The sequence below is a fragment of the Platichthys flesus genome, chromosome 2, assembly GCF_949316205.1.
Source record: "Platichthys flesus chromosome 2, fPlaFle2.1, whole genome shotgun sequence".
NCBI lineage: Eukaryota > Metazoa > Chordata > Actinopteri > Pleuronectiformes > Pleuronectidae > Platichthys > Platichthys flesus.
Genome location: NC_084946.1, coordinates 18,482,297 through 18,502,531, shown reverse-complemented (window position 1 = coordinate 18,502,531; position 20,235 = coordinate 18,482,297). Strand labels below are relative to the sequence as shown.

Genomic DNA, 20,235 nt, shown 5'->3' with positions numbered 1-20,235 from the left:
TGGAGAGAGAGTGCGAAAGGGAAAAAAGGAGCAAATGTGCGCGGCGGCGGCGGCGGAGAGGGAGGGAGGACAGCTAGCACGCAAATAGGCAGCGAGACGCATCATCATCACCACCATCATCATCATCATCCTCAGCAGCAGCAGCAGCCGAGGCAGCAGCAGCTCCTTCTTGATCTCCAGCTGCCAACCCTCCTCTCTCTCTCCTCTCTCTCTCCTCCCTCTCTCTCTCTCTCGCTCTCTCTCTCTCTGTGTGTGTGTCTGTCTGATTGAGATCTCACTGCCGGCTGAAGTGTCCAGAAGCCTCCGCCAAGCCATCAGCTCCTTCCCCGCGCACACACGCACACACGTTCCTCCGGAGCCCGGTTATTCTTAGCTGCGCGCCCGCGAGAGGCTGTCCTTCCGGCGCTGCTCTTATTTCTCCCAGTTTTCTTGCATATTTAATGGAAAATGGCGATCTGCGCGCAGTCGTGCGGCTTCTCCTGCCTGCTCGCGGTCCAAACTGTTCTTCTCATATGTGTCTCCACGCCGACAGTCGCGACCCATCTCTTCCCGCAGCACTACACGTAAGTACCCCGCACCGTGTTGTGGTTTTGTGGGAGAGGGGGGGATGAACTAGGACAGGTGGCCCCCCAGACGAGCCTCCACATGCGGCCGCAGCTTTTACCTTGGTGCCGCTGTCCCCCTGATGTTCCAGCAAAGACGTAGCTTGTCCCTCATGATGCTGCCTCGTATTATTGTGTCTCTCGCAGGGACCATGTTTTTGTTGTTGTTGTGGGCAGCGGCTTTTTAATATCCAAAGCCTTGTTCTATTTGTCATAGCCGACAAGGAATCAGGCTACCAGGGATCATGCACAGGTGCCACAGGCGAATAACCCCCAAAAGCAACGATTTGACGTCCACAGGGTTGAAAAATGAAATAATTACACTGACATTATTGGTAATGATAATCATGGTCCATGCGTTGTTTTGGTGTCACCATGGGGAGAATTACGCACGATGGATGGGCTGAGCCATAACGAGGCTGGTCTGAAGAGTCCTCGAGCTTAAAGTGCACACGCACCGTGGAAAGAATCACGTCCATCCCAGAGCAGGACACACTGGTGTTTTTAAACCGGATAATGTGGACTCAGAGAATAAACCAATTAGTTAATGGCGCAGGAGCCGCCAGGTCTTTAAAGCTCCCCGTTTCCATCTCATTGTATTTCTCACCCGAACTACTAAACTACTTTTTAAGATTTGCAGCAACAAGGCTTCCAGTTAGGATCCTTTTTAATTTATTTTTTTGTATTTAAGCAAATACTAAAAGTTGAATTGGTAGAAATGTCAAATCGCAATGTTGCTTTACCCGTGCGCCTGCAGGCACAGAAGAGTGACTGAGCTTCCAGCTGTTTTTTCAGACGAGGAAAACTATTGTTGGACTTTTTCCTTGTTGCACCTGTTGGGGAATTTGTTTCTGCCGTAATAACTTAAAGTACAGCACGATTCTCTTCTCTTCTGTGAAACAGACTAAGAGTTTAACCTTGAATGACACAGAGCCAGGAACACAAGGTCTGCTGCAACACTTTCCACCTGTGCGTCATAGAAAGATCCAGTAAAAGGCGATGATGAATAGAAACCAGAAATAGTTAGCTTTTCATGGATTTTGCTTCATTTAAATTCAGGTCATATTTATATTGACGATAAAAAAAAAACTCATGAAACTATAGTGCAACTGTTGCCCTCTCTAGTCTGTGATATGTGGCTGCAGGTCCTCTTAATGATGCTCGTGTGGTGACGATCTGATGGAGTGTGTCCTGTTGTGACGATTGGTCGGTCAAGCTCATCACAAGCGACAGAAATCTCAATTCCTCCCTGATGCATCCACTGGTTAATCTCACTGAGATCTTCAGGGCTCTGTTGGTCCAAGGTGACATTCAAAAGAGAAACCTGTTTTTCCCTCATATTACCGCTCATTGACTTTTAGCTCCGTCATAGACTTGATTGAGCACCGCAATGAAAAAAGAACGCTGATCATTTCTCCCTTTTAAACAAACTAGCATGAATGTTTCATTTATGTTTGCTGTATTTGTATTCATCTGTAGATTTAACCTACACTTTCTTTCAATTGGTCAAATGCTATGGGCTGCCCGTTTAATCTTACATCAACATCCTCATGCTCTGCTTCTCCCTCCAAATATTACATACTGAGATTATTGTAACTGCTGGATTAGAGACAGCACTGTATTAAAACAAGGCCAATCTCATTATATGTTGTTACAATCAGTGTTCTTGTTAGAGCAGATAAAAATAAGTGAGGTCCAGGTCTGGTTTTGTTGTCGTTTTAAATCCGGTCGTCCCCTGGGTTTTAAAAACTGGGTCTTGTGTCACCCACTTCTTTGTGCTATTTGCTAAAATTTGACTGCTGGCTAATTGAAGTGTTAGGGGAGTTGCTATGGCTGTGTCCATGTGGGTGGGTAGGCCAGACACACACACATGTCTGAGAGTGTGTGTGCTGACGCTCTAATTGCCAGTAGCTGAGGAAGGGCAGAATGTCCTGTTGTCCATTTTGACAGCAGGGCCAAGAGTGCGTTCTTTCTCTGGACCCTGCCGCCTGGCAGCCTGATCAGATTTACAAATAGTTAGTGTATTTGTGTTGTTTTCGTGTATTGTGTGTGTGTATGTGCGTGTGTGTGTGTTTGGATGAAATTATTTCCATATTAACGATGTGGTGAAAACGTGTTCCAGTAGCTTAAATGTATATGTACGGATGTCCAATCTCCTCTCGAAAGCTGCACTCTAAACTCAGAGCAGCTACATTGTGGGAGGTCAAATCAAATTTTCCACACATGTGAAATCATTCCACCTTCTGCCCTGGAAGATATCTCGGTATTGCACTTGGCTCTTGGTCTTGTGTATCAGCCACGCACATATTGACGTGCGTGGCTGATACAAAGCTCGTCCACACGTTTAATCTCCTTCTCCATCATGTTTGTCTGACTGAAATCATTATACATGAAAAAAAAAATATATATACCAATAGACGAATGGCAGGGTTTTAATCCAACATCAAACTACAAAGAGTCGACCTACATGCGCCGTCCAATGACAATGTCCCGTCTGTGTTTTTAAGGGAGATAAGAGCTTTCACCAAACACAAGGGCTCAAAGCATTTATTGAACATGAACATTCCCCAAAGCAGCAACTCCCACTCTCTCTCTCTCAACTGAATGGAGGGATCTGTCTATGTTTTTGATTTACAATTAGTCCATCACAAATCTCAAGTCATTTCACAAGAGCAAGTAAATAGTCACGGTCAGCATCACATGACCTGCCCTGATGCACGTCAGTTTAGTGGTTGCATGGTCGACTAGTGGTCATCTGTCGTTTTGCGTATTGTTGATGTGTTTGATGTTATGCAACCGATTGAAAAATGATAACACCCAGAAGGAGTGGAAAGGATCATATCTGTTATTTATCACGATACTAGACTTTATACTGAGGTATGTTATCTGTTATTGATTTTACTAAATAGTTTATAATTTGGATATTTCACTGTTATACCTGAAATGACCGTTTGGTTCGTTTGCAGCAGAACAAAGATGGTGGCCGACTGTAGCCGACTTTACTCAAATATTCGATAATCTCACGTTGTAAATTTTGCACTAATGTTTGCTCCTATTGACACAGTTTTGTCACTATGTCAAATAGTTTCTTCATTTTATTTGTGACGCACAATATCTCCACAGGATTATATATTTGAGAGATTATAGAGGGAGAGAAAATATCCAATAATATAAATGTATTGTCCAGCCTCGGTACTTAGAGCTTAGAGCTGAACACAGAATACAGAATACAGAATACAGAATACAGAATATAGAATATAAAATACAGAATACAGAATACATTCACCTGCTTTACAATAAGATAAAAACTGTAATTATAATATCTCTTATCTCTCTTATCTACAACTAGTTTAAATCAAACACTGATAGTGATACCCAAATGATCAATAAAAATCCTAAGATTGGTTGATGTCTTGACTATTCTGGCCAAAGTGTTTGCAATGTGCATCTTTACATATACTTACAAGATGAGACATAACGTAGGGCCCTCTTCTTGCATGTCATTCTGTCAAAGCTGTGTATGTACTGTGTGTGTGTGTGTGTGTGTAGCATGTAGACTAATGAAGTTGCGTAAGAAGTCTGCCTGGCTCGGGGACAGAGGTAATGTCCCTCACTGTTAGTATCACTGCGCCGCGCTCCGCTCTGCTCTCACTGTAAGCTTGTTTTTATTTCATATCGAGGTGACCTTTTCAGCGGCCCCTCCCCAGCGGTCCCGCTCTGCACGGTCCTTTTCGGAGGCCCTCTCGCGTCCTCATAATCTTGTCCCTGTAAACACAGCCAGGGCGCTGCGCCCCGCTGCCGTGTTTGCTCTCCTGTTACTCTCCTGACGAGGCGCGCTCCGGCTTTGTGATCACGTTCGGGCTCTGTCACCGCTCGGCAGATTTGTGCAATTTAATAAATCTGTCTCCCTGCTTGTCTTCTGAGCAAATCTGACATTTGAAGATGACATTTTTCTCCAGCGTCACATTAAAAGACAAACGACTCTGTTGTGCTGTTGATGCTAGTGATTAGCTATCTGCGGGCCGCTGAAAGGAAAAGGTTGGCACGCAGTCAGTGGTTGGCTCGCAAACACACAACAGAGTTTATTCATCTGACTGACATTGAGTGAGGCGCTCTGTCGTCGGTCACGCACACGGTTGTTCAGCGTGTGTCCAGGTTGACGGGTTGGCCTCTCGCCGCAGCTTTAAAATGATCTAGTGAAAATCTCGATCCATTAAGTCATGTGTTGCTTGCTGGGAGATATACAGTGATGAGCTCCAGCCGTTTGATCTCTTAATTCCAAAGTTGGCTCCGTCTACCGGAGATCAGCTCCTGCTTAGGGTGCACTTCTGTCAGACCAGAGCAGTTTTATTGCAGAGCAGCTGATCCCAGCCGAGCCAAGGCGGGCACGTTCGCCGCCAGTCCTGCCAGAGACGACTGGATATATGCAAGGTGTGATATGAAGAGAGGTTGCCGATGACTCACCCAGACATTAGCAGAGATGGACGGCATGAGTTCCAAGTAGGGATCTGGAAGGAAGCATAGTCTGGGAGACACACGAAGATGACAGGAGACGCACTTTACAAACAGACTCAGTGTCATGACTCGACGGAGAAACCAGTGCCTGTGTGATGACATGCTGATGAGATAATGTCGAGGGCTGCCGATTGACTATGTCTAATTTGATTTTCCAGAATGATTCACTGGGCCGGACGTATCGAGAAGGAGCTGGAAAAGGTTCTGCAGCACGTCACCGGAACCCAGCAGATGAGATCGGTGAGTTGACGTCACGCTTGCATGGGACGCGCTGCTACTGTCCTCCATTATTAATCAGTAAGAGTGTCCTGGCTGAGACTCCCAAGTCCTTGTGTAAACATACACACTCACACACGCATACACACACGCACACACACATAGTGTTTGTAAGAGCACTCCAAATAACATTTAGTTCCAGCATGTAACTTTATTTTTGAGATAGTTTTAACTTTTCCCTTATAAATCAGCTTGTGTCAATTTACTTGACCCAAAAGTCCTTATGAATATTCAATTCAGAATTTATTTATTTTTAACAAAATCTCATTTCGTGTGCTATATTTTTTTATATGCAAAAAGTGAATTTGTTTAAATAAACATCCTCAGCCACAAATGAGGTGGCTTGTTTGTGTCTGCGTCCCGGTATGCGGCTGTGGGTAACACGTGTCTGTCTTGTGGTCGAGCAGATGGTTGAGCCGAGTGTGATTGACACCGTTTCATCATTTTCCCGCCATGTGCGCATGTTCACCGAGCTTCCAGGGTTTGTAATGCACCCTGAGATAAATGCTTCATTATTGCTGTTTGGGTGAGTGTGATTCATCCAGCCGGTGCGGTGCCTGTGGCAGCTCTAACACAGGCAGCTCCAGTGGTTAGTGGGACGGCTCATAGTGTGGTGTCGACACTGATGGATCCTAGAGAGGAGGAGGTGAGATGGCGGGGAACGTGTAATGTAAAGGTTAGCGATTGGTGGATATCAGGCAGATGTTCAGATGGCATGTGGGAGGTATAGGTTGAGTTTGAGCAGTCAGCCCAGTGTAAACAAAACATAACTGGGAATGTTTAGCCATCAGAATATTTGCCTTTTTCAGTTTGTGCAAATATTTCTTTCTGCATTTCCACTGAGCAGTGTGAATTTATAAACAGCTTTACTCTTGTTACACATGGTTTCAAGGTGAAAGTATCTTCTTTCTATCTTATACAAATTCAGAATCTCCAAAATGTTTTTCATAAGAAAGCATTTATTTGCCCTAATCTTGAGGGATACAAATATTTCCTGATACGATAAATCGTCCGATATACGTTTAAAAAAATACATTTGGCATAATGCCTAAGATGTTGTTAACCAACCCTTATGACGAGGAAATGTAATTGAGGCTTGATATTTTACAGTGTAGCCATCTACTTTATCTTTATTATCATGAATTTATTATAAATAACTAAAGTACAACACAAATACAACCAGGTTTAATTAAGTAAATAAACACTTTTACATTAAATTCAAACATGAATACATCTTTGTAAACAATGCATTGACAATTGTAAGCTTCTAAAATGACTAAATAACAACAAACATCAATTTGTTATGAAGCAACAATGTAATGACACCATTTTCAAGAGTCAACTTTTATTTTACAGAATGAACAACACAGGAAAGATGCTCCTTTATGTTTACAGTCCAAGTCACAAGTTCAGTTTGTTTTCTTTGTTCAAGCTCTACACCTGATTATATGTGTGTTTGAAAATCACATCTTAGGAATCATTGCCAATTTGTGTTCCATATATAAATTAATCTTCTGACATATCAGAATATGTTATTGTTGTTAAAAACTGGGATCTATGGACTTTTGTCGTGATGTGCTCAGTGGGCTTTACATTCTCTGAATTTAATCTAATTCAGATTAAAAACCTCAGCCACAAGTGTCTGAGGTTTTCTTCTGTAAGCCAAACCCAAAAGGGCCCATCCCAGTGATATCTTGTGTAAGGTGCCCATATGGCTGCATGTGCATGTGCTTGTGTGTGTGCTGGCCTGACTGTGTGCAGAGCGGGTGTGAAAGAACATTTATCATGGCCCCAAACAGGAGTCGTCACAGGGTGCGCTAAATGGCCCAGCATGCCTAGAAAAGCCATTTTCTAAATGGATGCCTCTCACTATACGTGTGTCTGATAGAAATCTTCCCAGGGCTATGCCGGCTGGTAACAAGATTGCCTCCCTCTGCGCCCCCTTCCTCCTCATGCGCACTTTATTGTCATAGACAAAAAAAATGTAAAGTGTGTGCAAATTATTTCTGAGTTTGTCTTACATGGAAAGAGACAAGGAAGTAAGTTGAATATAATGTGGTGTGCTCAGTTCCCCGTGGCTGAGGTTTTATTTTTTCTGACAAGCGAGGTAGCGGGAGAAAGAGAGAGAGAGTGAGAAAGAGATAGAGAGATTTGCATTTGGTTGTTAGTAGCAGTATTACATTTTCTCCGGCATTAATATAACTGTTGTAGCTGATTGAAGTGGATCTAGTTTTAATGACCTAATCGTATACAGTTCTGTAATTCAGTCAATGGCTCACAGCTAATGGCAGCTCCTCCAGTTTGGTATGATATAGATATAATGGTTTGTAGGAAAGGAGATCATATTTGTTTAGCTGGACACATTTTAATTCAGATTTTGGACTTTGATTCTTAAAATAACCCTTCGTGGAACAGTTAGTAAATCATGGACACCTTTCATATGCAGCTTTGTTATCTCCACCAATGAGGTTGCATTTTTGCTACTCAAAACTACTGGGTCGCTTTCCATGAAATTTTCTGGAGGGGTGGGGTATGAGGCAAGGAAGGCTCTGGCTCGACCCAGAAATTGTATCTTCCTCTTCCTTTAATAGAGCGATATGTACATTGCATCAATGTCATATTCCCACTCGCACAAAGAGTCAGGGAAATTTACTCAGTTAAAGCTCCATTTTAAGCAAACCTTTAAATGCTTCTTCTGTGCAGCATATGTTGAACTCATTTCAGTCAGAAGAGTCTAATCAGCATCAATAATGTGGCGCACGTGACTTCTCCTGAAGCTCTTAACTTTATCCTGGCTCTCCACAACTCTGCGCTCGGAGGACCCGGCCCTGCGCACCACGCCCTATCTTCTCGCCATTTGCTGCTCTTGATTACCGGAAACCTGAAGCCTGGAAATGCACGACCAGATCAATAAACCCACACGTGGAGGGAGGAGGATGGAAAGACAGAGTGCTGGTTAATGGCTGTGGGATTCAACCACTCTTTTACCTCGATTTTTTTATTTGAATATGATATATTTTTGCTCTTTTCCCCTCACTTCTGCCCTTCATTGTGTGTCTGTGCTGTGTGGTCGACAGTATATCAGTCAGCCGGCTGACCACATGCTGGCCGCTGGTTTATCTCAGTACAGACCTTCTTGCCTCTAGTGCTTCCAGTGTGTGTGTGTGTGTGTGTGTGTGTGTGTGTGTGTGTGTGCAGGCACAGGCGGATGGTAAGTCTTCCTTCCTGTTGTTAGCGTTGCCTCTGGTTCAATTTGATCAGCACAGGTATGTTTTCCATGACTCGTGGGAGGTGTCGTTCTCAGGCTGAACACAACCCTGAACGTTTCTTATGTTTCTCCAAACCTTTCTTCCACTTCCTGGAAACAGAAGGTTGCTCACAGTCGATCTCGACAAACGCAGATCTCTCTATAAAGTGCATCGGTGGATTTACTCACTCTCGCTGACTACAGAAATTTCCAATAATCTGTCTCAGATGCCCAGGGCTACACTAGACATCACCCCTGCTCTCTCTCTCTCTCCCCCCCCCCCCTCCAAAGCGGATGTCAGCGTCACCTCCCGCTGTCTCCGTGTCTGCACCGCTGATCCATCGGGGTGTAGATGTGAGGGGCTGATCACTGCCACTTGTTTCTTGATTTAAAAGCTTCTTGGGTCTGTGGACAGTTTACAGGGAGAACTGAGGGTCCCGCCTCCCACCCTGAGCAGTTACCTTTAAAGGAGAGAGAATAAGAAAGAGAGAGGGAGACAGCACAGACCTCCCCCTCAACTCTCCCTCCCCCTCGACCTTCTGGACCTTATACAACCGCCGCCTGTTATCTGGATGTGTCTGAAACGTCACAGGCGTTTTCAGCAGATTGTTGACACTCCGGGTCTCTCTCCTGATGAGCTCCTCTGAAGTCTTTAGCTGCTTTCAGACGTGCACTCAGGTCCATGCCTTTTCCTGGAATTTTTTGTCAGTTGCTCCGGATATTTTTCAGAACTTTTAGCGTCAGTAGTCAAGTGTCCGGCAAATATCAGAGTGAGCTCATGTGATAGTAACGGGTAGATTTTCAGAAATAGTACCTGAGAGAGCGAGCGTGTTGATGCTGTATTTTAACATCTGACGGACGTAAAAGTAAAAAACAAAACAAAAAATAATATAAATATCTCACACTGAAGAGGTGATGCCATGTATGGAGAAGACACAGAAGAAGACGTCGGCCTGGACAGATGACGATCTGCCAGAGCTTTTGGTGATAAGTGCTGACACTGGTTCATGTCTGAAAATGAACTGGTCTGAGAAGTTCATGTCTGGTGATAGCTTCTGTGCAGCACATCAGCAGATATCACGGTGTGTACTCTATGCATATTAAACATGAGTCATTCATTGCTGTTATTAGAGTACAAAAATTGTGCAGTCTAGTCAGTCCATGTTAAAGTTAATGTGTCACCATAAAAGATCATGATGCTTTTCATGAGCTCAAACATTTTCATGTTCAAACCAAGGAGAAGCTGATCTGAGCTCTGCTGTTACTTTACTCCTAGTGTTTTTTTCTCCATCAGGCAGACTGACCAATCGTAATTGATAATGTGCACTAGGATCAAAGTGGAAGTGAAAGTTAAGTTAATTTATACACATTTATACAGATTTGACTTTTGTTTACATTTGATAATATCAAATATTGATTTGAGCTTAGTGTTCTTTCACATTTTTCATTGAGGTTTAGATATGATACTTGAGGATCAGTACAGATGTCAAAAGGTTTAAAAGAGAAACATAACAAGTAACAATCTACTGGTGATTATGGAGATGTTCAATGTCTCCGAATTATTTCCCTGTGCATCAATGTAACACCTCTGTTTATATGAATGGTTCAATGGTATATGGTTTTGTATTTATATAGCGTTAGGAGTGAACCACCTCTTAACGCTGGTCTGGACACATGGGAGGAACCAACATAACTGATGTGAAACATACTAATCTGACCTGAATTATGCAACCTTTTTACCTGCAGCAGTTAACCATCCATTTGTTTGCCCAAGTGGAATAAATGTTCACTTTCTAAACCTGGCTTCAGTCCCATTCAGACGTCCCATTAGCACATCCCAAGAGCGTGCGGCCATCAGGGTCACACATCAGGGTCATGAAAGCTTAGACACGCTCTATTAGTGAACTGCTCTTTTTCCCCTATTTGAATCCTTTTTGCAGCCCAATTTACCCTGGTTATTTGCCAACTTTAGCATTTATGTATATTTACCCAAAACAAAACACAAAATAAAACCAAAATCCCAATAACAGTGGGAATTAGAGGCACATAAAACCAGTGGCAAGCTGAGCGTCAAGAGTGGGAGAGCTGGTCAGCGCCATTACTCCCAGCCTCCGACTCCCCTGCACTGACTGGAGAACAGAAAGACACACAAACACACACGCTATTTATTTTTCTGCCCTGTTATTGGTTTTCTGACACTGGGGAAGGTTACTAGGATTCCTCGGCTCCCCGGCTTGATGGCCTGGCACTGGTTGACGGTGATTATATAAATGAAAATACATATATCTGCCGAGCGCAGCCCTGCACGCAGATACCCCAGTGTTAGTGTTTAGAGGGAATTACTTGAAATGGCTTTGCAATAGAAATGGGACAGTTTAAAAAAAGTCGAACCAGATTGTGCCCAGTCTCCATTTTTCATATTATGTTTGTTTTTAATCCTCCACGACAGACGTAGCCTGTATCTTCAAACGTTCACATGGATTCTAGGATGAACTGATTTTGGAGGTCAAGGGTAAAGGTCAATGCCGTCTCGGAGCCCAGCGACCAACATCTGATGATGAATTGCCTTTATGGGGAACTTCCAATATTACGGGGTTCCAATGTAGACAGCGGATATTCAACTGGTTCCAGTCCGAGTCGAACGTGTCTCCTCACAAAACACAAACACTGATACGTTCTGTAGGTGTTTTAGGTCCAGATGACATCTGGCTGATCTCTATTTACAGCTCTCTCCGGGTGAATGCAGGTGAATCAAAAAGCCGGTGTGTTCCTCCTCTTGTGCTCTCCACACGGACTGTTCACCTGCAGGCAACCAAAGCCTGCTTATACTCGACTGATCAAACGAGAAACCGGAGCCAGAAGGCTTCAGGCCCCAACATCTTGTCCCCTGCCCACAGACTGCATATTCACAAATACGTTTTTTGTTCTGGTGAACCTTCGTTAAACTGATTTAATTAGAATTTACACTGAAATCTGCAAATCTTTTATAATAGAGGTCTTCAACAGGGGGTCCCTGACCCTTAAGGGGTCCGCGGAGATACTACAGGGGGGTCGTAACATTTTCGGTTTATTAGAAAATATTTTTTTTGTCAAAAAATATTTTTTTTTCAACCAATTGTTTCCAACAAATTTAAATGTCTTTAAATACACATTAACATGAATCTAACATATAATAGCGAACGGATAAATGGAGGCAGAAGACGCTATCATTCTGAGTATTATTTGAATAGCTTAGTATTGATTGCACAATAACAGGATAGCTATGTTTATACATGGCACTAGGCTCAATTTCATACAATATATATAGTAGGGGGTCCCTGCTCTATCTCTCCATCAGTTTGGGGGGTCCTTGTCCTGAAAAACGTTGAAGACCCCTGTTGTATAATATATTTATGCGATAAATATTGCATTTTTTGTTTTGGCTTGTATATATATCTCTGCCCTGTGTTCTTATTTATCAGCCACTATTTGAAACCCTCCTCAGGTTTTCAGTGTTCAGTCTTGGAGTCAATCCAGGTGACTGAAATCAATTATGCAGGCTTTAAAGACACAGCGATACACAGTGCGTGCTGTGTGTGAGGATTTATTTCACTGTGTGTGTGTGTGTTTGTGCGCGCGCTTGTTGATTCCAGTGCAGTGGATGGAGCTGTAAAGACCAACTATGGGGGGATGGGGGGGGTAGCACAGAACACAACAGATGATCGGTGGGTCTGAATGCTACTGACTTTCACTGTGGTACATTTGGGGACTTTTGTGTACTTGTGTAACTAATTGTTGCTGGGTGTTTTCAGGCGAAACAAAAAGCCAACACATCCGGGCCACCAGCGGCTTGTTGTTGGAGGAACGAAGGCCTCGCACTCGCTGCAAAGGAAGACAATATAGCATTATGTGTCAGAAAGGGATTAGAGGTCTGCTAAAGCTCCAGCCCTGTCAGAGGAAGATGCTTTATTTTGCCTACGCTGCACATCTTTTCTCCTTGTCTCCGTCTTATTTGCAGCGTGTGCATGCGTGCGAGCGTGCACGGGTAATTTTCAGTGGTCTTCTGTTTGATGTTTCATAGAGCACGTGATGTGTCTTTGGTGCTATCTATGCTCGACAGGGACAAAAAGCTGGGCAGAGCTCCCTGAGTGGGCTGCAGTGGTAATGTAGAGTGGCGTGATGCCCTAGAAAATTCCAGGTGTGAAGTGTTTTATTCATCCCACTACACAGGGAGTGCTTCTCTGCGTGTGAAGTGGTAGGTGTGGCATTCGCGTCTGTCGTGCACAAAATGCATGGGTCTTTTTTGGAAATGCGCGTTTGCATGCGAGAGGGTTCGGGTGAGTGCTGGAGTCCCCGAGGTTCTGTCCTCCTCCTCCTCCTCTCTTTCTCCTCCACCTGAACTCGCCTGTGATTGATTGGTCACACTTCTGAATGACTTTGATTGGCTTGCCGCGGCGGTGGGTGGTTCTCGACGGATGAACTGCCGCAGAAGTCCAGGGAAAGTGTTTTAAATGTTTGATCATGTAGGCAGCGAGGACTCTCCACTGTCTTCTGAACGGAGGCTTCAGAAGTGCTACCTACATCTTTTTAATTCTGCAGATCTTAGCTCCTGCTGTGTCTCCTGCCTTGTTCTCTCTCTCTCTCTCTCTCTCTCTCTCTCTCTCTCTCTCTCTCTCTCTCTCTCTCTTCTTTAAATGTGGAGAAGACGCTCCCCCTCACTCCACAATCTATCTCCCCTCTTCTCTTGCTTTGAGCTGGACTTACTCTCATCTCTGCCTCTGGCCCTTTTCCCAGTGCTCAGTTGTTTGATGGGATTTATGCTCCACCACCACAATTTCAGCATTACAAATACACTAATGCATGTATACATATAAATACCCTGTCTCTCAGAAGTAAGAGTGCTTTTAATCACTGGGAGATTTTCAATATACAGAATATACAGTATTTGTAAACGTTAAGTGGCAACGTTTTTTAATTGTTTTGAGAGATTGTGGGTTTTGCTTCATTGTGCTAATCTAAATTGAAACATGAAACAGGACAAACAGGTGCATTGTTGACTTGAGCCCCATGTTTAATCAGTTCGCCGATTTCAGGCCCTTCACAGACAGAACACAATGGTCATTTATGTTTGCTGATTTGAAAACCTCCATTTCACCAACAGCCAAAACATTTAAAATAAAAATTAGGTTTGTGTTTGCTATTTTATTTTATTTTATTTTAAAGGTGTTTACGATGATCAATAGAACTACTACCAAGATATTTAGATCATGCCTAATATGTCTATGTTTATGTTGATATTTAACATGAAAATATAATTCTAGCTCTATATATCAGATTTAATTGTGTTCTTTTTATATATAAAAATGTTAATGGTTAACTCTGGCTTTAATAAAAAACAAATCTCACCACAGGGCCTCTGTAGTCTAACCTGAACCACATATCAGGATGTGAAACAAATTCAGAGTGTATAAACTGAATATCACTTTTTTTTTACAACCGGTCACATCAACCTTCTGTCCGACCATCAACACCTCGGGGACTCAGAGACTCACTTAAGCTATTTGAGAATAAGAGACTAATAGAACATCGTTACCTCTTTGTTTGTGTTATTTCACAGTAAAATTGAAAGATAATGAGAAATATTTTCATTCCCAAACCAATATTACAGTTAACGTTGTCAAACCTTTATCATCACTGTTACACTCATGAAATTGTGGGGTAACTTTGTCCCAGTGTGCCCTTAATGCTGCTATGATTTTTACCATGTAATACTTTCTCTTTGGAAAAAGGGTATGTTAAAATAAAACCAAATCTATTTACATAAGAACATTATATATATTCATGAAAAATGAATTTTTGTGGAGATGTTTCAAACTACAGGTTGGAAAGTAAACTGAAAACCATGTGCAGAGTTTATCGCTAATTCTACCTTGATGATATTTTGTGCACTTTCTTCAGTTGACGTTTTAATACTGTAATCAAAATCACTTGTCTTTAGAAACCACATTGTTGTTCTAATTAAATTCAAGCTAAATACTTTTCTTCATGTGATTTAACTTATTTACTCAAATTTGAATGAGTAAGCGTACAGAGTGAAATGTTGCAGGGATACATAAATCAATCACCTAACTTGGAACAAGTACTTTTGGAACACTGACTACAGCGAACTTAATCAGATAGAGTATGCTTTGTACACGAAAGTTAGAAATTCAATCTGACTCTCATCGCTGTTTAACTGCAGCATCTGCTTTACATTGTGTGTAAGCCGGCAGTGTGTGTTTTTGCTCACAGGCAGCTTAGCCCCCATTGTGGTGCGGATGTGGATGGCGTGTGAGTGAATGTTTGGGGACACTCAAGAGTTAAGTCCTGAAGAGTGCGATGGATTTAGTTCTGATGCAGGATGTGACATGAGCTCAGGTGCCGCCTGTGATCTCGGATCCGTGCGGCTACACGTGTGGTCACTTGAGTCTGTATTTTTTGGGGGTGTGATGATAATGACACGTGTATGGGCGAGCGACAGTCCATGCATGTGCTGGTGTGTGTTTGTGTTAACTCTGGACCACCACCTCATTTCACACACAGGCAGACATCAAAGGAGGTTTGAATTAACCCTGCGTGTCGGGGGCCACTCGGCACGCCGGCCGCAATTTCACATCCCCGCCGCTCCAGCACCCCCCGAACTTACAGGCCCATTCATATTGAAATGAACAGATGGAATGTTGCCACGCGTCGAATCGCTGTCCTTCGCTGAGAAAAGATAAAAACTTCAAAAGAGCGCAGATACACGCAGGGATCTGTTGGCAGGTGGTGAGGCCGCGTGGCGTCGCCAGGTGAACTGGAGGCGTTTCGGTGTCTCTGTGAAAGTGTGGGCAGAGTGCAGGTGTCGTGTTTTTCTTACCAAAGCAGGTCAATTGTGTTTCCATTACAGCCCTCCTGCAAAAGCCAGATCCCTTTCCCCTTGATTAGACACTGCAGGAATGATGTCATGGTCACACACACGCACACACACATGCACACACACGCACACACACACACACACACACGCACTTGCACACGCACACGCACACACACACCAAAGCGTAAGTGCCTCACCTCTTTTAACTCATTTCTGAATCAATACCAGGAAGCGGTGACCTCACCACACTGTTTTGCCTGCGTGTCATAAACGAGCTTTGTGATTGTTACGCCTGGATCGCGTTTCTCCTCCCGTCGCCTCCACACACTCAATTTCACATTCTCACCTCATTTTGGCAGCTAATTTAATTTGATATTGTATTTATTGATCTGGCCAACTCCCATTTCCTGGGGCGGCGTGATTCGGGGCCGCGCGGCGAGAGCGTCGATGCAGACGGAGCGGGGTGGAGACGGCGACGGAGCAGCGCGATGGTGGTGATGAGGATAATTTGTGCAGGTGATTGTGATTGCGATGAGGTGTATGCTGATTAGAGCGACGTCTGCAGACGACCCGGGGTCAGCGGAGTGGAGGTAAAGTCATCAAGCCACACGGGGTGTAGTTTGAATGGGCCGCAGCCATCAACAGGCCGCCGCCACAGCTATTCAGTAAGCACATTCATATTTCATTAATGTCCCTCCTCCTCCCCCCCCCCCGACGGCCTCTTATTGTCTCCTCCAGAGGTTGTTCACTAATCCACCGAGACCTTACCTCATCCCCGCTGTGTTACCTGCACCCACGCACACATACGCACTCGGCTGTGAGTGCCATGGTGGGAAGTCTTTTCTCATGGTTATTCGGAACATACTTACTGCGTCTATGAGGGCTAAATTTAACAGTGTATAGGGCCTTTGCTAATACAAATACACCCACTTACTGTATGTATGCCCCTCGCTACTTACATTTACATCACGTAAGCTCTCTCACAAACTCGTATAATGATGCCAGTGATTAAATTACTTAAACCAGGTAGAAAAGAACGTACGCATTCAGAGCCATTTTGCGTTTGTGTCAGGATTATCTTTGGATATAGATTTTCACATGCTCCCCCACACGCTGTTTCACCGCCGATAAGACACCATATGTGAAATATCATTCCATGCTGTAGTTACATAGATGTTTGTCTCAATCACAGCCATCAACATGCGGACAAAACAATTGAGATAAAAATCAGGGTCGACCTTCATCAGCTCCATTCTTTTTTTAGGCTTAACTTTTGAGCCAGTGTGGAGGAGAAGTCCAAGAGGTCCTCAAGACCTTTTCACTTGTCACATTAGGAAAAGCTATTACCACCTCAACAATAACATTAACAATAGTTCTATTCTGTTCAGGTGCCCCAGTTAGCTGTGACCCTGTGACGCCAGTGAGTCAGCACGACTATAAAAAGACTCTGAAACTGAAGCAGCTAAATGGAAATCCAGCCCCTCGTTCATTTCATTATTTAAACCTGTTTTTTTCTGACTGGAGCATGTCAAAATGTCTTTGGTGTAAAACAAGAACAGTTTGATGACAAGTGAGCAGATTCAACCAGCTAAGGAGAATTCATCTTAGTTCATCTTCTTAGTAAAAAGGCAAAAAGAGTAAGAAACCTTTTGCAATCATGTGTCACTGTGCTTCTAGCCTCAAGTTGACTTGTGTATTCACATCATCCAAAATGTTTCCAACAATGTTCGAACCCAGAAAAAGGCACCGGGAGGTTTCATTTTGTGGCAGATTAACTCTTTCACATCTCCTTAACCCGTGGCTCTGCTCTAACCACTGAGGCAAGCGACGTATGACGAAGGAAAGATACTGTGAGCCAGTTGGCCGATCAGCTGTTTTTTCCTCCACTGTTTATATAGGTCACTTGTAATGAATCACGGCCATTTATTGCTATTTGCTGCGTAACTTGCACAAAACTTTAATTCATGACCTCATTCGTGAACATGATGTGCTTCTGAGTCACGTCAGGTAGATTTCCATCGGCAATGGTGGTGAAGACAACGACCCCCCTTGATCCCACGCTGCCTCAGGACGTCATCGAACCAGTGTTAATTTTGGCAGCTATTTTTGATTTAGTCTTAGTCTTAGTCTTTTGACGAAAATGCATTTTAGTTTTAGTCACATTTAGTCATTTTTATCCTTGTTAGTTTTAGTCTAGTTTTAGTCGACTAAAACAAATTACATTTTAGTCTAGTTTAGGTCGACTAAAACAAATTACATTTTAGTCTAGTTTAGGTCGACTAAAACAAATTACATTTTAGTCTAGTTTAGGTCGCATTTAATAGCCACATTAAACTCCTTTTCTATAAAAACATATAGCTGCAGCCTAATAGCTTAAAAATATATATTTAGTTTTTAATGTGAAAACAAAAAGGGAGAGCAGGTCAGACTGGAGCCGGACACAGAAACTGAACATCGGTAGAAACCAACTGCAGCTTCTGCTCTGATCGAGAAGCTGCGGCGCTGATCTCTGATCAGCTGAGACCAGAGAAACAGCAGTAAGTCACTGAAAGGCTTCTTCACGTGTACTAGCTCTGATCTTGTGTCTCTGAGCGAGTGAGCTGGGGGCGGAGCCTCTGGAACGGTGCGCTATCTGGGAGGACACACACACAGACACACACACAGACTCACACGCCCGCTCCTGATACTTCATGACGGCCTGATACGATGATGTTAAAAAAATTATTGTGACTTAGTCATCCACCAACATTATCGTCTCGTCTCGTCTCGTCAATGAAGTTAAAAATAGATTTAGTCATAGTTTTTATTTTCAAAGATCCGTTTTCGTTATGTTTTTGTCTCGTCGTCGTCATGGAAAAAGGGTCGTTAACGTGTATATTTCGTCATCGTTTTCGTCAACAAAATTAACACTGGATGAGGCCCAGGTCCTTCGCCATCGTTTTGATTGAGAGAGCCGAAGCAGCCGAAGTTACATATCATGTGTTTAATTTCAGGCTGAATTCTTGTGCCATTTATTTCTGCATATCAATAAAATGCTAATTTTAACTACTGCCTGTCCTGTGGCTCTCGCATGATAGTGCACTGAGCACGTGTCTGTACCCATAATGAAAGCTCATTGTAAATAAACCTCCAGTGAATTATTCAGTTGTACTCAGCCGAACTGATCCTGATGCATTTGTACATCGTGTGTGTGTGTGTGTGTGTGTGTGTGTGTGTGTGTGTGTGTTACTGCTCCAGATAAAAATACGTCTCTGGTCTGCGGAGCGGGAAAAGGGATAAAGCTGTTTGTATTGGACGGGATTCAGAGGCAAATGAAGAGGATAAATAGTCCATCCAGGACTGATCATGCCTCTTATCATAATACGGATGCAAAGATACAGGAGTGTAACGAGTTATGTGTGTACATGAGTTTGTGTGTGTGTAAGGACGGGAGTAGAGAGAGTGGAGCTTGGCTGACGTTTGTGCACATGAGAGAAAGACTCAGTCATATCTTAAGGAAGAAGGCAGTGACAGTGAAATCCCTTTTTAGCTCAGCACTGTGGTGTATTTGTGAAGAGATCTTGGCATTGAAGGTGGCTCAGGGGTTTGTGTGTTTGTGTGTGTGTGTGTGCGTGTCTGTGTGTTCATGTGTATGTGTGTGTGTGTGCTGGGGCTTGGGAACAGAGATGTAAACCCAGCATGGCCTCCAGGGAACTATGTAATGTTAAATTCACTGCTACATGTGCGGAGCCTTCTGCTGGGACTCCTCTCAGCACCTCAGCTCTGCACCAGTCTACATGAGCTAATGACCCACAGACCTGCCGACTGCAGGACTCTGGGCCCGACTCACTTCAGCAGCTCCTTTTAAACACATCCACATGTCTTTGTTTCTAATTGGCTGTCAGGCATTAGTTATTTTTGTATGGCTCGTGTGTGATGAGGAATGGGACAGCTCTTGCACAGGCCTGTGTGTCTGTGTCCAGTGGACTGCTGATCTGAAACCAGCAGCTTTTAGTCGCAGCTCTCAGTGTGACTCAACTCTTCAGTCTCTGTATGAGTTGCGAGTCGAGGCTGAGGTCAACTTTGCAGGTCTCTCTCTGTGCATTCAACACACTCCAGTTCAACTTTCACTGCAGAGCTGCCAAGTCTGCGTCAGTTTAGTTTAAGTTTAGAATGAAGTGTGTGTGTGTGTTTGTGTGTGTGTGTGTGTGTGTGTGTGTGTGTGTGTGTGTGTGTATGTATGGGTGTGTGCGTGTGTGTGTGTGTGTGGGGGGGGGGGTCTGCATTTTGTTCTCTCAAACCATGTTGAATCAATTCCAATATAAACTGAGTGAGCTGGATTAAGGGCCAGGAAAGAAATAATTTGCAATGAAAGAGAAAAAGAGTTTAACAGAGAGATGAATTGTGATTATGAAACCAGTAGAGGCTCACCTCAATAAAAATAACAACCTCTCCACGACTTTATATACACATAAATATACTGTAGATGCACCAGGTGGATAAATATAATAATAGAAAATAGATTTTACAGAATAAACATGTGGAAATAATTTGACAATTTTATTAAAAATACCATTAGTATAACAATGAACACAAGACAAACAGCCCATTTTATAGGTCCATGACTGAAGCCCTGCTGCACTTGCTGACTAGAAGAGCATCTCTAACAGACACATCCCTTTATATTTAGATATTAATAAGTTATTAGAAACCTGCATATGTTTTTCATGGTTATATTTTTC

The 20,235-nt window shown here is 43.3% G+C and overlaps 1 protein-coding gene across 1 annotated transcript in view; it reads left to right on the top strand.

Moving 5' to 3' along the window:
- Window positions 1-135: 135 nt before the first annotated feature.
- Window positions 136-20,235, top strand: part of cacna2d2a (calcium channel, voltage-dependent, alpha 2/delta subunit 2a) — a 144,618-nt gene continuing 124,518 nt past the window's right edge. Inside the window, exons 1-2 of the mRNA XM_062404065.1 lie at window positions 136-563; window positions 5,276-5,357. Of these exons, the coding sequence (XP_062260049.1) occupies window positions 448-563; window positions 5,276-5,357 (198 nt within the window). The 5' untranslated portion in view covers window positions 136-447. The remainder of the gene's footprint in view (window positions 564-5,275; window positions 5,358-20,235) is intronic.